Raw genomic sequence first — 17099 nt, 5'->3', positions numbered from 1 at the left:
AGTGTGGAAGGCGGGGTAGGGATGTGTACAAACATGTAGGTACACGAACACACTCACACACACACACACACACACACACACACACACACACGCGCGCGCGCGCGCGCCCCAACTCTGCCATCCACTGCATTTGCAAGAGCATGCAGAAGAGGGGGTGATCCCCGGAGACCCGCCCCTTGGCCTCAACTCTATCCTTTTACTGCCGGCTCCCACCTAGAGGTTTATCAGGGTGAGGCTCAGCCCCACCAACAGCACAAGGCAGCAGACGGTGCCATGCTCCAGGAGTTGGTTTTCCATCCACCTTCGACCTCTTTTCTCTTACCCATACCTGTGCTTCGAAAACCGGACTCTGATACTAACCCAATCCCCTCGCTTCTCTGCAAGTTCTCTCTAGACTAAGCCCACCAAAAAGAACCTAATAGACGGAAGCCCTAAGTACAATCACCAGCTCATCCTCACTCTCCGGAAAATCCTTAGTCCTTTCACCCTCATCCTCACACCCTCTAGTCTCCTCCTCATCCTCACACCTCTCCCAGACAAACCCAAACTTCCCCAAGCTCAAGTCCCCACTCCTCCAGGCTCTCCCTCAGCTTATTGCCTCTCAGAGCATTCTTTGCTACCAGTCCTCAGTTTCCCTGAATTTTGTAATCCTCCTACCCAGCGCCGGTCCCAGGTCCTCGACATCACCTGTCTTCCCCACTTGCTCATACTTCCCTCTCCCTCCCCTCAGGTAACTCCTAGTTCCCACACCCCCAATCCAGGGGAACTCCCCCCCACCCCCACCACGTTTACGCGCTCTCTCCTTCCCAGACTCCGCCCACAACAGCTTCGGAGCCCCTCCACGCAGCTCAGTCTTTCACCTCCCGCCCGACACCCTGCGTACCCTCGCACACACTGTTCCCTCCTATCCAAAACTCTGGGAGCCCTCACTCCCCGAACACACCCGATCTCCGAACCTCTTCCCCGCCCACCCCCGCCTCCAGCCCCGGAGCTCCTAGTCCTTTACCTCCAGACTTGACCCCCATCTACCTCGGCTCATACTCTTCCCCCACTCCCGACTCCTAGGGCGCTCGCTCACACGCTCACATTCTCCATACCCCCGCCCTTGAAACTCTCCCCCCCGAGTCTGCCCGGCTCACACTCTTACCCCACCCTCTCCCTGCCCCGCTCTAGTCCACAGGTCGCGCACGGGAGGGGTGACCGCCGCCCGCGGGGCGTCCGCCGTGCCCCGGCCCCGGCGGCTGGGAGGTGACGCGGCCCCCGCGGGAGGAGCCCGGGAGGCGGAGGGGCGGAGGAGGCGCGGGCGGCGGCACCGAGCGTCGGCGGCAGCAGCAGCGGCGTAAGGAGCGGGCCTTTGGCGCCGACTCCACGGACCTAAGGGGCGGCGGCGGCTGAGAGACCCCGAGCGGGCGCGTGATGAGGGAGCACCCCTGCCCGACCCTGCTGCGCGTCAGAGCTCGACTGGATCCGGGCGTTGGCAGCTACGGGGCCCTGGCCCCGGGACTCACCGCCTCTAGCCCTAGTCATCGCTTCGCCGCTTTCGCTTCCCGGTTCTAGCCCGGAGGGGTCCCCTGCCCTGCGGCCCTCTCCCCGTCGTTTCTGGAGGGGGTCCTCCCTTCGCGGAGCCCGCAGCCCTGTGACGCGTCAGCCGGCGGGACGGCTGAGCTCCTTCTCTGGGAAATTAGCCCCTGCTTCCTCACTCCCCTCCCTGCTCCCGCCTCGGCGCCCCTCCGACTCGCGGGACGGTGCCTCGGCGCTCGGAGCCAGTTCCCGGGACTTCCCTGGGGGGCTGGGTCTCAGCCACCCCTTTCTTCCCCCGGGCGGCACGCGCGCCCCCCCGCCCCCCGCCGCGGTCGGACACACTGGCGCCCCGGCCCGCGCGCCGCCCTCCCGCCCGCTCCTTCCAGTCACCCCACCCTTAGCCGTCCCCGCCACCTTACTCTACCACCCTCCCCCGTGGCTTCGCGCACTCCGCGTCCCAGCCCAGCCTCCCGCTTCTCTCTCCCCCAAACCGCTCACTTGCCAGCCCTTTGCCCCCGGGAAGAAGAAACATTTCCCGGAGCGCACTCCTCAGCCCTCCCTTCCCCCCGCGCTCGCCCTCCCCTCCCCCTCGCTCTTTTTATCTTGGGGGAGGGGGGCTGTCGCCTCGGATTGAAGGCCATTGATTTGTATGTATTTGTCCCAGCGCCGGAGGCTGCCCCAGCTGCCCGCGCGGGTGCCTCCGCCGCCGCCGCCGCCAGTGGAGTTGCCTCCCTGCTTCACTAGGGTGGTTAGGCTCCACCAAACATGTCGGCTCCTGTCGGGCCGCGGGGCCGCCCGGCTCCCACCCCGGTGGCCTCTCAGCCGCCTCTGCAGCCAGAGATGCCCGACCTTAGCCACCTCACGGAGGAGGAGAGGAAAATCATCCTGGCCGTCATGGACCGGCAGAAGAAAGAAGAGGAGAAGGAGCAGTCGGTGCTCAAGTAAGAACCTGGCTCCATCTTCCCGCCTCCCTCCCTCCCTGTCCTCCGCCCCCTCGGCTGCTGTCCTACGGCCGCCTGCGCGCCTCGGATCGCCGCCCTCCCTCCCGGCGGCTGCGCCTGGGCCACGAGGGCTGCAGCCGGCGTGGGCCGCCGGGGCTGCTTTCCGGGTGTCAGAGCGCGGGGGTGTGTGTCGGGGAGGGAGGGTGCCGAGGCCGGCTGAGGTGAGGGTGACGAGCCTTTGGGCGTTGTAATTTTCCCGGGCGTCCTTCCGGCTTTCCCCGCGGGCCATTTCGGCTCCCGGGCCCTGGCGGGGCTGGGGCTGCACCCAGGCTCGGCGCGTTCCTTGTCCCTTCTCCCTTCCCGCCGCCCCCGTGCGGAGGCGGTGACTGGGGCAAGGAATCCAATATGGCCGTGCACAGGTGCTCCCCAGCCGGGACCGGGCAAAGGCGCGGCGGCCGGGAATGATGGCACCGCCGCGGGTCCCTGGTCCGCGCCTCCTCAGGGCGGCTCCGCCCCCACCGCTGAGAAGAGCAGAGATGCCCATGGTTGCCGCGGGCAGGAGGGCGGCGTGCGGGCTAAGGGCCTAAGCTCTATAGCATCTCGGGTGGGTGTGCGGCCGCCGCCATCTTCCAGCCCCTCCCCCTCGGAGTGTTCTAACACCCTGCACTCTGCTGCTCTTCCTGTTTGCAACTAGTAAATCCGTTTAATCCTTGAAGAGACTCCAGTCCCTCCTATTCAGTTTGGGATGCTTCCCACCTTGTGAGCGTATACTATTCGTGCTCATAGTCTAGGCAGCCAAAATTTTGCTCAGGGTGGGAGGGTGAAAGCAGCACCCAGGCGTCGGTTTAGCGGCTATGTAACTTCAGCACCAGGGAACTGTCCAGACAGATGTCTGTAGCTTTGACTCCTTTTCTTGTTAGTCTAGCAAAGAAATTTGTTTCTGCAGGTTTGCTTTTAAATGTTTTATGGTTATTTGATTGCTAAGTTACCATGTGAAAGGGATTGTGCAGAAGATGTGTAACCGTTTTAATGTTTTTCCAACTCAACTCTCCTTTTTGCTGAAAATGCATTATTCACTAAGAGATTAACTTGTTCAGTTTATATGCCAAAGGTGCGACAGATCTTTTGCAGGTTATCAAATATACTTTCCCCATATTCTCCACAGAAGCACACAATTGAAAGTGTAGAATTCCTCTAGGAATTAACTAACACACTGACCTCTAGTCATTTAAATTTTAAAAACAGGTTGTTGAATTCAGTACTCTTCAGCACTTTACAAAGAAACAATTCTCTGTCTATACATCCATATTTCCATATTTTAATGAAAAATACTACTTTAAATAATATGATAACAAACATATCAAATATCTTTACATATCCAAGAAAAATGCTAGTTCTAGAAAAATATTGAAGGACTAAGAGCAAATGTCTTCCTAACATATTCACTGAAATAAAGAATTACTTCTTCAAAGCTAATTTCTGGGTTTGAATACTTGTTTGGGAATGTGATTTATTAGTAGGCTTGGGAAATAAAAAAATGTTAAGAGATTTAAGTTGCTTATTTCAACTAATGGAAGAATAAAACATTATTTTTAAAAGCTTTTTGAGCATACTCCTGACTTTGCTTAACTTTACTATATATTACTAATAATGCCAAGCTTCTGATGACTTAGTTTACTATTTAGATATATGAATCTTTATTTTTTTACTATAATTGCTATAAAATAAGTATTACCAAAATGATGCTCAAATTAAATGTAGTTGTATTTCTTTTACCCACGTATTTAAATGTAGAATTTTTTTTTAATGGTATGCTAAATCATATTTATTGGCTAGTTCACTATTGTTCCATAGTACTTTAGAGTACTGAATTAAGAATTACTCAAAATGAACAGTATGTTATGTTTGGAAAATGTGAAAGGGTTTTTCAGGGAAGTACATGTGAATATATCACATTTCTCTGTAAACTTGCATACTCTGCAAATGCATATAATGCTTGTGCATTCATATTTGCACAGTGTAGGTATAAACAAACACTCTCTAAACATTTATTCATGTCTATGAAGTTACATTGATGAAAAATCTATTCATACTTATTTAAAATATATGTTTGCATTTTTACCTAACTTAATCTTGGAAGGGGTCATATCTCAAAATGGGTCCACATGGTTGCAGAATTATTTTTGTATTCATTTTAACAGGAAGTTATTTGGAGGTTAAAGCACAACATATTGAAACTTTAATTTTTAATGTTCTTTAAAAATGCATTTGGCCTTTGTAATAAAATAAGAGTAGGCAAGGAAAATGAAGAAAAAATAGACTTTATAATAGAATTATAATAATGAGACAAGTTGGTTTGAAGAATTTGACAATTTATTAAGTAATATAGTATCAATATTAGGTATTCAGTTAAAATGCTATGTATAAGAAAAAATGATAATATTCTTCAATGATTACTATTTCCTATTAAGTTTTAGGGGCTATTTACCTGATTATGACTATACTTTGTTTCTTTTCAGTGATGTCCATTTAATTGCATGTTAACATTTATTCTGAGAGAAGGTCACGGGCAGAGAGAAATAAACTGAAATTCAAATTCATACCTGCTGCCTTTTAACAACTATGTTAAAAAATAAGTTTGCTGTGTGAAAAATTGAAATTATTAGATGAAAATATTTTTGCATGATCTGTGAGTTTCAATATTCATAGTAAATATTCATACAAAGTGTAGTGTGCATACCCAAGAGCATCATAAAATGATGTATTGGAATACAGGAAGAAAATAAATAAAACTTACATTTACATTTATATTTTTACTTAAAAAAGAAATTAAGCTTTACTAATACTTAATATGTAGATTGACAATATAAAAATACACATAATTTATAAATAAATATTTATATTAAAAAGTTCATGCCTGAGATATTTTTAGTGAGAGAGGTAAGCAATAAAAATTGATGGAGACCACTACAGTAATCTCTCTTTTTAGGAGCCTGAATAATTAAAGAATTATTTATATTTATTCATTAGCAATTTTTTCATTTGATCATTAGCAATTTCTTCAAAGCCTAGCTGAATATCCACATACTCTGGAAGTCTTTGATCACCATCAAATAATACCATTTTACATGTGACTGAGATATTAGGATTTTGGAAGCATTTTTATATCTTGATAGATCCGTCAGTAGATCAGTAATTACCTTTTTTATCCTTACATGAATTCCTTAAACAGTTTTACTTTGGATATCTCAATCTATCAGTAGTCTTTAATATCCTTTTACTGATTAATGTTTTTAAGCCTTGTCTTTCAAGACTAAACTTTTAGAGGGCTAGAATAAAAATGTACCCTTCTTTAGGTTTGTGTTTTGCAGCATCCTTAACAACCCAAACATAGTAGGTACCTAGTAAACAATGTTGATTTAATTTGTAGTAATGTTAATGAGGTTGTTTACCAATCTTGTTGGGAAAATGAAACATTTTTTGAAAAAAGTGCATGATTTATTAAAAGTTTATATTTTCCAGTGAGTTTTTGTTGTTTTTTGTTTGTTTTTGATGTGATGTTGTGAAAAAAATGTATGAGGAAAGTAAACCCATTGAGATCAATAGAAAAGCATTCATTCAGTAAATATTTATTGAATTTCTACTACTGCATATCATAGTCTTTTAGATGAGGTGGTTTCGCAACAAATTAGAAATTATGTGTTTCTTGACATGTAAATTATCTTTTCATTCTTAGTTTAGATTTTTATGTTAATATCAAAGGGATAATTTGCTCCCCCAGTAAAAGAACATGATAAGTAAAAATTTCCACGATAGATCAAGGTAATAGCTTATATTTGAAACATAGGTGTAATTTAGCTTATATTGAAAACATAGGTAAGCAGTTCTAATTTTTTAATAATTCAATTTTAAAGGTACTTTCCCAAATCAACTTATAAACTTCTTTAATAGGTAATATATATATATGGTACAAAATTTCTTAGTTACCTGTATGCCCTAGCTAGAGGCAACTGCTGTTGCCAGCTATTGTATACTCTTTCAGAAATAAGGGTAGTTATGTGTGTATATCAAATTTTGTGTGTCTGTGTATGTATGTATGTGTGTGCACACATATATGGGTGTATATATGTAAACATAAAAAACACAAATTTGTCCTGCAGTTTACTTTTTTTTTCCCAATAGAGATAAGTGTTTAATGATTTAAATGTCTAAAATGTTTTCATAATAATGTGCTACAACCTGTTATACTCCCTGCTGGTCAGATAATCCTGGCAACTGCAATTTACTTTTTAGGAGATCAGTTCCACACCTGTGAATATCTAACTGCTTAATTCATTTTAATGGCTGCATAATATCCCATTTTATGAATGTTCTGTACTTTAACTAGTACCATACTTTTTTAGGTATTTAAGTTGATTCTAATTATTTGCCATTAGAAATAATGCTGTGATAAATATCTTTGTACAGATATTATTTCCTACATGTGTGAATATATCTCTGAAATAAATTCCTAGAAATGGAATTGTTTGATCAAAAGGTCACAAAATGTACCTTTATATTTTTTATAACTATGTAAAATAAAAAGTTTAAATTTTAATAAATACTGCCACATTTACTTTCATAGAAAAAATATGCATTAAGTGACATGTACTAGGGAGATTTTCACACAACATCGCTAACTCAGTATGTGATAGTCTGCCAGAATTTTGGTGAAAAGTATACTACTCTAGATTTAATTGCAGTTTTCTTATTATCAGTGAGGTTTAGAGCCTTTTACATTTGTTTAGAGTCTTCTGTATTTCTTTTCTGTTGGTCATTTTTAGTGATTTGTAGAAGCTCTTTATTTCTCATCTGTTTTATGACTGTTTATGACTTTTTTTTTTTTTACTAGTCAGGGTTAAAAAATACTAAAAATTTTAATTTTATTTTATGACTTTTGAGTTTGTGATATGCTCAGAATGATCTTCCTCATTGTAATATTTAAAAGACTACCATATTTTTTTCCTATAGCTAAGTGAAATTTTAAGAGTGTGGCATGTCAGATAAATGATGCAATTTAATCATGAAGACTTTTAAATAAAAATCATTATTATATGTGTAAATAATCACAGTCATTGTCAAAACTTGAAAATCTATAGGTTTTAGGGATTCAAAATGTATTCTAAAAAATTGGCATTTTATGAGAAAATACCAAATAAATTCTTTATATATATTCTATATTTTAAAGTAACTAAGACAGTTAAATAATATCTTCTTGTTGATAGTACATATTGATAAAAAATTTATTGTACAGTGTGATAAAGAGAGAGGTAGTGGAGGCAAGTGTGATGGGTCAGATGGATTTTGACTTGAAACCTCACTTTACTAATTAATAACTGTAAGGTCTTGCTTACATTATTAAGCTCTCTGAGCCAGTGTTTCCTCATCGGTATTATCTGAGTAATTAATACCTATCTTGAAGGATTGCTGTAATCAATATAGACTATTTAAGTGTCCTGGCACAAGTAGGTGTGCAATAAGTAGTTGTTATTAACTGATTATAGATAAGAGAAGAGTCTCCAGACCTTAATATTATAGCATTCATTGGTGAAATCTCCCCACCTTTTTTTTCTTTTTTAAGAGATTCTTTTTCCTGTCTACTGGGAAGTCAAAATACACCCAGAGGACTTTTGGGTGACTTCATTATTTGTCTAAAAGACCAGGGATGAGGAGAGGGAAAGTGACTAATTAGAAGCAGTTTCCTCAGAAAAAACCATTATTAGGGAGTCTGATAACTTAAGATACAGCAGTGAAGATAATACTGACACCATGTTATTGGTTATTGGCAAGATACTGATTGTCCTAGGTGAATGTGAGGGAACCAATTTGTGGAAATTACTTTGTGATTGTTCTTAAGTTTGCTTGAATCAATTTTTCACTCTATTAGTAAATTAATATATGAATTTACTTTTTTGTCTTATTCATGTTATATATGAGAACACAGAGAATCTTACCAGGTTAATCTAATTCTGAAGCATGGTTATTAGAGCTTAGAGTGCTTGTCTCCTTTTCTTTGCCTTTCAGATACACACAATTTTTGTATGCCTGCCTCTTTCTCATCCTTCTGGCCTTAGTTTCAAATTTGTCTCCTTAGAGCGCTCTTTCCTGACCATGCTTTCTTAAGTAGGTTCTCTCCTTTATTCTTTATCACATCTTTAATATTTCTCCAATTAAGCTTATGAAAATTTACAAGTTCTTTGTTTATAGGCTGTCTGCCCTGTTAGATTATAAACTCCCAGAGAGCAGACACCATGTTTGTCTTGTTTACCATTTCATCCTCAGCTTCTAATCTAACACAACGCCTTGTACATTGTAATACTCAAAAATATTAGCTGGGTGAAAGAATGAAACATTGGGAATTAAATACTCATTTAGAAATTAAATGTTCATTTAGATATTGCTTGCTTTCAAGGTAAAATTTGATAATCTGAAAGAAAAAGGTTTTAGGTAGCAGTGCCCATTTTTGGTAATTAAGGATAATTTCAAAATATACATCCAATTTTGCTTACTTTATTAGAAGCAAACTTGTAGTATTTTTGTATTATGGAAGCTCATCTTTCTTTTGGACTAAGAATATATCTTTTCTGACTAGAAACCAGAAGAATATTGTTATATATCATTTTTCCATTTAAGGAATATTACAAATTAAGGAACATTTTGCTTTAAAAATTATTACTTTACTTTTAAAGTATTTGCCAACTTCCAATATGTTTAACTGAGCTGAATGGTAAGGAATGTACAGAATGTGTTGGTTAGAAATAATTCATTTCCTCCAGGAGCAAGCAGTCTAAGGCCAACCATAATTACATGAATACATAAAAATGTAAAGTGTCATGAAAAAACACTGTAAAGGTGTTTTTAGTACATTATACCCATAGTAAAAATATGTTAAACTAATCTAATGAGTAGTTTACTGTCTTTTTGATATCATTTGAGGGTGTCAGATGGTTTATTCTTTCAAAATCTCTAGAAATTTCACTCCTAGACATTAAAGGTACTAGAGATTAGAGATACTTTTGTATTCTCTAGCCATTTAACGAAATGCAGGTATCTCTGGGTGTTAAAACACTTTTAACCATTATCAGCTAACTCTTAAGGAACTCACTAAAGAATCAGGGTAAACCACAATTAAAATACTGCACAATAAGTTCTGGGAGACCACTGCGCACAGTGTATCATGGATCTGTTCATACAAGAGGAGCATCTAGGCTGAGTCTCAAAGGCTTAGTAAATGTTAGCTGGGAGAGGTAGAGGAAGATACTTTGAACAAAAATACTAAAACTCCTACATGTCTCTCCCCTCAATCTTTGCCTTTCATATATGTAAAAGAGTCAGGGAATGTTCCAGAAATTTACTTGAAGTGGTGCAGAAGGTCTGGAGCATAAGATTCAAAAGGAAGTGAGTTGATAGAGGAGACTGGAGGGATGGCAAGGGTCAGAGTTTAAAGATTTTTTTGTCCTCTTCTTTCAATTTGGATTTAATCCTGAAGGCAGTAGGGAGTCCAAGAGGGATTTGAAGCTGTGCCGCAATATAATCAGACTTTTGTTGCAAAACAAAAACAAAAACAAAAACAAAAACACCCACTCTTACAAGTATAATGGGTTGATGAGAACATGTCATGCTAGAGACAAGGTTAGTAGTTGGGAGACTCTTACAGTAATCCAGGGGAAAAATGATGAAGATGTGAGATAAAGCAATTATGGTGAAGGTGAAGAGGCAGATAGATTTTGAAAAATTTAGGAGCCAAATGGTCAGGATTTGACAACTGTGTGTAAAGGGTAAAGTTATCTCTTATGATGCCTGGCTTGCAGCTGACTGCTATATATAATATATATTTGTCTATTGTATCTCCTCATCTCATTGATGGTCAGTGCTTTGAACCTGTCTAGTTTCAGGACCAGTGTTCTCTTGAGATGGTGATGGGAAGCGACTTTTACTGTTTTATTCTAAAGTGTTTTTACCATGAATATGAGTACTAGAAGTGAATGCAACTTGGAATATAGTGGGGATAGGATGGGAAATAATAGAGCAGTAATAAAAAAGGCAAAAAGGGAGGAAAAAAAGGTAAAGAAAAAGAGGAGAATGAGGTCAGGACTATTTGAATGCATTCATAATTGGAAGGAACCCTACTAAATATCTTAGCTTATAAAACTTTTTTCTATTAACACCATGTAATCTTTTCAAAACTCCAGATCTGTCTTTTATTGAATATTCCTTGCTCCCTTTGACAATTTAGTCTCAGTGAATTTCTCACCATCTGGTTTTTTTTTTTTCCATTCTTTGGGTGTTTTTAACTATGACACAATCTTTATTGTGTATTTTAGATTTAACAGGACAAATTTCTTTCTTTCTTTTTTTTAATATGTATTCCCACATCACTTCTAAGGGAATTTTGGAAATGTGAGTGTATTTTAGGAAAATTTAGAGAGGAGATTAGCCATGGAAATGACACACTGCAGTTGATAAAGATTCTGTTCCTCTTTGTATGAAGTTACTGAATTATTGCAGAATTTCAAAAAGTGTTTTATTATAAAAGAGATAAATTTTGTTTGATTTTGTGATGGGAAGTTCTAGAAATAGGATTAGACGTTGGGTTATAGAAAGAGAAAATTATCAGGAAGTGTCTTTTCCGTCTGCTTGGTGACAATTGGGCTGTACGATTTGTTGTTGAAGGTTCATATTCTGTGTATTAACAGAGATAACTTGCTGTGGAAGCTGACATAGCATATAGACTTAACGATGAGACAGAAAAATTCACAATGCTAAGGATCCATTTCAGAACAAATTGAAACCTCAAGTTAAAAGTTTTTCAGGTTAAAGTCTGATGTTTAAACTTCATCTCCAAACTAAAGGTTAGAAAGATTTACAGAACTGGGAGGTAAGTTTTATAAGATCAGAGAGAGATATAATTGAATATTGTTGAATTTTATCACCACACATTACATATTTTTCCATTTACCCCTTCAGATCTACTCCATTTTTTCCCCACTTTGCTGTGTAATGTAGGAGGCTGACCTCTATGGATTGCACCAGGCTCCCTTATTCTCCGATCTCCATTTGGATTCTGTTGATGTGAGACATTGGCAGATTGGATGGAAGGAGAATGAGGCCAGATTTTATGTTCCCAGGCTTCCTCCATACCAGGCCTTTGCAGTAGCTGTGTCTTTCTGCTGAAATCAGCAGTTCCATCTGGTGGCCCTCCTAGTATAGCTATTTTATTCTGGTTCTGGAAATTGCTTTCCACTGTTGCTAGCCCCCATCCCTTTAATCCTGCCCACACCTTTATAAAACAGTCCTTTTATTAAGCTCTCCTTAGTTACTCAGTTTGAACATGTCATCTGTTTCCTGCCAGGACCCAGACTGACACACTGTAGATCAGTAAAAATTTATTGGGATTATGAGTGTGAATGGATCATGACTTCAGGTATTCACAACCACTTCCTTCTATATAACCATAGTAACCTTTTAATGAACCCCTCTATATGTCACATGCTTTAAGTCTTTGATTATGCACATGTTGTTACTCTTTCCGTGACATGCTATTTTGGGCCCTGCTCCATTGCTGCGAAGAGATACATCTCTTTGATGCATTTCCACCAGTTGGGTGTCTCTCCTTTCAATTTCTATAGCATTTTTTATATAATTATTTTATAATGTTTCTGATAGTCAATCTTAGTTAACTAATCTCTATGTTCTTCTTAGTATAACTGGTTTCTTTGACGTCATAGACTAAGTTTTAATCATCTTTTTATGCCCAGGGCAGTATCAGGCACAGAGTTGTCAGTGAATAAACATTTGTTAATAAAACTTGGTAGTCATGGGAGTCATTCTAATTTCCTCCCTTTGCTCAGCCCTCAAATATAATCAGTTATTAAATCCTGTCATTATTATCTCCCAGGTATCTTTGAAATGTCTCTTTCTCTCCATCTTCATCATCATTGCATTGTTTCATGTCTTTATTACATTTTCCTTAATTATTCAGTTCTAAACAGAGATGTTTGCTTCAGGCTTACCTTCTCAAATCCAGCCTCTATAATATTACAGCACTGTAGCACACACATCTATTTTAGTGTGCTTAGTATTCAGTGCCTCCCCAGTGCATTTACAATACAGTCCAAACGTGTAGGTATGTCATAGGAGTCCCTTTGTGATGTTTTATCCCTTGTAATATCCTGCTAGTCTTTCATGAGCACTGCCTGTTTTGATTGTATCAAACTATTTGAAATGAGTTCTTTTTTTTTTTTTTTCCTTCCCATCTTCTGTCTGTAGTTTAGTGTATACTGTTCTCTTTTACCTAGAAAGCCCTAACCATGTTTCTCTGCCTAAGTCCTACTAGTTCTTAACTGAGATTCATCTCAGATTTCCAACCTTTTGGAAACTGCATTAGGTGACTCTCCTTTGTGCTCTCATAACTCTTACTATATACCTCTATTATAATTTTTACTGTGTTAATACATTAATATTGAATACTTACTGTGCTATTACTATGCTATCTTATATATGCATTATCTGATTCAGCCCCTACAACAACCTTATGAGGTAGTTATTATTTTTCCCAGTTTTATAAGTGAAAAGAATTAACTCAAGTTTCGTGCTCAAAGTTTTCAGCAGGGAACCAGGATTTAAACCCAAGCAGTTATATTCCAGAATTTGCACTCTTAATAACCACACTTTATTATGTTACAGTTGTTGACTTCTTCTTTTCTAACAGATTGTAGAGAAAGGACAGTGTTCCCAGTGGGTGGTCCATTGTAAGTGAAGATAAATGGCATGTTTGTTAAATAAATAAATTACCTAAAAGAGGAATGCATTGATAACTGTAGAGAACATCAATCCAGTTTATCTTTAATAAATACTTTTATGAATCCCCAGTATTTTAATACCTGTTGAAAGGGCATTGCTACTTTATTTAATGAAGTGAGACCCAGGTCTTCCAAGGTTATAAATAGTATCCCTTGTATTAGTTTTCTACTGCTAACGAACTTAGTAGCTTAAAACAACTCAAATTTATTATCTTAATGATTCTGTAGGTCAGAAGTCTGACATGGATCTCACTGGACTAAAATAAAAAGAACTGGCTGTTTCTTTCTGGAAGCTAGAGAGGGGATATTTTCTTGCTCATGATGGCATCTCCCTGCCCTACCTCTGTCACTGCATTTCTCTCTGCCCACAATTGGGAAAGATTTTTCTCTTTTAAGGATTCATATGATTAGATTGGGCCCACCCAGATATTCCAGAATAATCTTTCCATCTTAATCACATCTGTAAAATCCCTTTGACCAGGTAAGGATACATAATATTCATGTTCTTGGGATTAGAATGGGAACATCTTTAGGGGGCCATTATTCTCCCTACATTTCTTTAGTGAGCGCACTAGACATAAGTTTGGGTATATGTTTTTTATAAATTAGGCATTGAGCTACTTTTATTTTTAAAAATATATTTTGTATTCAGAGACACAAATTCTAGAATGACTTTTCTGAAATAATATTTTACAATGTACTTTTCCTTAGGTTTATAATACTTTATTGCCCTCAAATTGCTGCCAATATGCTCTTCACTTTTCATTTACTTAACAGTTTCTTCTTGAATTAAAATATTGTTCTAACTGGAAATGAGGTTGGGAGGTTGGGGGCAGACAGTGAGAACTGTTCTGAGCTCTGCACATAGAGAATACTTCAGTACTCTTCCTAAGTAGTCATTTTAGTTAATAATTGGATATATTTTTATAGATTGTGGAAAAATAATTTTGCCATATGGCTAACATAGTGAAGAGTTATTGAAACCTTTCTAAGTGCAGTATTTTCATTATCTGATGGTCATTTTTCAAAATGCAGTATAAACTTTATATTGTAGTATGAGTAAAGATTTGGATTTAATCTTTTGACAAGAATATAGTTTTTCTTGGCATGTTTGGTTGAAAAGCCATTTCTTACCCCACAATAAGTGTGCTTTCCTATATTATTTTTCTTAGCCAAGAAGTCTAATTTAATAAAAAGACATAGTATGTATTATGAGTTAAATTTTATGCCAGTGGTTAAAATATAATAAACTATTTTAACTTTGGTATGTAAAACATTAAAGAAGCTATGAAATATCTAGAAAAAGAAAACCAAGGTCGTCCTTCAAAACTACTAATACAAATTCATGTTGTGTTGTGTATAGTTTTATACATTGGAGTAGACTAGATCTCAGCGTCTAATCAGAGACAGAAACTACAATAGTAATTTGAACAGGGAAATTTTAATAAAAAGTGTTACCTGTAGCAGAAAGCGGCCATCTCTTTTAGGGCTGAGGCTGAGTACCCAAGGAAGGAACGAACTTGGAAGAGGCCCTTTCCCCCATGGCTAAGGCTGAAATTCAGCCCTTGTTGGAGGGTTTGGCAGTGTCCTGTTGAGCTGCCACAGGCTGGGGCAGGCAAGCAGGAACTCACTTTTGAGGGTGTCTGTGGGGCTTGCTGAGAGGCTGGCTGGAGTGCTCAGGAAACTCCCTGGGGAGCCCCCTATTGGGATGTCTGCGAGACTTGTTGGGATACTGCCTGCTGGGATGCTGTTGAAATTTCTGGAAAGATGCCTACTGGGGTGCTAGTGAAATGTGCTAGGAGGGTGAGTGCCACTGGGTATCCTGGCAGCCAAGCATCCCAGAGAAAACCACAAAACACCCAGAACCAGAAAGAGAAGACCCTTCTTGCTTTTGCTCCAGCTCCTTCTACTGATAAAGCTTAACATTGTGCCAACTGTTAAAGGAGAAATGGTTACAGAGTCCAGATCCAGTATCACCAAGCAGGACAGAGAGGGTGCATTTGGAGCTGAGAGGCAGTACATTTATAAATTTATAGTAGGCTATGCTATCCCCAAATATCAGTAGCTTAAAACAACATAGGTTTATTTCCTTCCCATGCTATGTCTTTTTTCTGGGTCACTTGGGATCTTTACTCCATGTCATCCTCATTCTGGAACATAGGCTGTTGGAGAAGCTGTCTGGAACTCTGAGAGCAGATGAAGAGAGAGACTGGTGAATCGAAGTTGTCTCTTGAAGTTTCCTCTCAGAAATACGTATATGACTTCTGCTTAGTTTTCATTGGCCATAGCAAGTTACATGATCATGCCTAACTCAGGATAGAAAAGAGCAGTCCTAACATGGATAGAGGGAGAATCAGAAATATTTATTGAAAAATAGCACTACCACAAGATTGACAGGGCTGGTACTAGAAAATTTGTCAATCCCTAGGATAATTATTTATAATTCTCTCTTTAAAAACTGTTTTGTTGGTTTGTGTTTTTTATGAATTTTAGTGAAAAGTAGTGTATCAACATAAAAATTGATGGTGCTCTTGACTTCTAGGTCAATGATCTCAAATCCAACAGTAAACTTTTTCATTTGTATAAAACAATGAGGCTGAAAATATTTAAGCAGCAGGAAATATGTATTTTTGAAGGTTAGATACAGATTTTAATTTTTAATTTTGCATTAAAAATTTTATATTAACTTATGCTTACATGATACTACATAAAATATAAAATGTCTTTATGCAGAAAAAGGTTTTTTCATTTATGGTCAGTCTTGGATAAGGGATAAAATCAAGATTTATGTATCCAGATTAGAGTCCTGGCTCTGTCATTTACAGGCTGTGTTATCTTTGAAGTCACTCAAACTCCCTAAACTCTGTAAATGGAGATTGAAAACAGATCCAAAATCCCTGAACTGAAACTCGTAGTGCCAGATGTGTTTTAGAATTCAGGTGTTTTGGATTTTAGAAATGTAAAGTGCATATACCATGTAAATATGTAACTCTTAGTGGAGTCAGGACAGCAGCCCCTAAGCAAACATATTTATATTTCTCCAGTGAAACTTATGAATATTTAAAAGTGTGTTAAATAAAGACAATATATAGCCTCATGCTAATTCAAATCAGGAATTGTGGCTTACAAAAAAGTTCTGTTTTCAGAGCTTTTGGATTTTGGAATCATGCGTAAAGAATTAGATGTCTGTGTTATCTTTGTGTAGGGTTAGTGACACTGTAAATGACAGTGCCTGTGAGCTGTAAAGTGCTGTAACATGTTAATTTCATAATCACAGTGGCCATTGATGTTATCATTATTACCAGCCATTTAAAATAATATTTAAAGGAAAGAATTGGAACTAGATTTTGCTGCTGTAAGCTCACTTAAATAGATTAATATGGGGATCTTTATTGATCCCAGATCACTTGAATTTTTATTTAAAGTGATTTAGATGGTATTGTTGCCAGAAAGAGCTTTATACCTGAAAAATATGATCACGTAACTCTTCTGCTTAAAATTTCGGTGTGTTCCCAATAGTGGCTGCATGTAGCCTTTAACTGGAGTTCCTTCTCTGAACCACTGAACACACAGAATGATGAGTAATTATTTTCTTACTTCTCCCTGGCATGGGTATGTAACTAGTGCCATTCTAGATGCATAAGACATAAGTTAATGTATTACATACAGTGGATACTTTAGGACTTTAGAGCTTAATTCTCTTCCAGATCTCTGGTTGACAAAGGCTGGTAAAAGTATACAATTCTTAGCATGGCAGACAAGGCTTATCGCGATCTATTCCTTGTTTTATTATTTG

The 17099-nt window shown here is 39.2% G+C and overlaps 1 protein-coding gene across 16 annotated transcripts in view; it reads left to right on the top strand.

Moving 5' to 3' along the window:
- The first annotated feature begins 2138 nt into the window (after positions 1-2138).
- Positions 2139-17099, top strand: part of RIMS2 (regulating synaptic membrane exocytosis 2) — a 489839-nt gene continuing 474878 nt past the window's right edge. For 6 of the 16 annotated variants that reach the window (XM_032468058.1, XM_032468065.1, XM_032468062.1 and 3 more), the window contains exon 1: positions 2287-2462. In XM_032468058.1, the coding sequence (XP_032323949.1) occupies positions 2287-2462 (176 nt within the window). Of the gene's footprint in view, positions 2463-17099 lie in introns of all 16 variants that reach the window. The other 10 variants (XM_032468081.1, XM_032468080.1, XM_032468083.1 and 7 more) reach the window with 4 other exon arrangements.

The sequence above is a fragment of the Camelus ferus genome, chromosome 25 (genome assembly GCF_009834535.1).
Source record: "Camelus ferus isolate YT-003-E chromosome 25, BCGSAC_Cfer_1.0, whole genome shotgun sequence".
NCBI lineage: Eukaryota > Metazoa > Chordata > Mammalia > Artiodactyla > Camelidae > Camelus > Camelus ferus.
The sequence above is the reverse complement of the archived record's forward strand: the minus strand, read 5'-3'. Positions and strand labels throughout refer to the sequence as shown.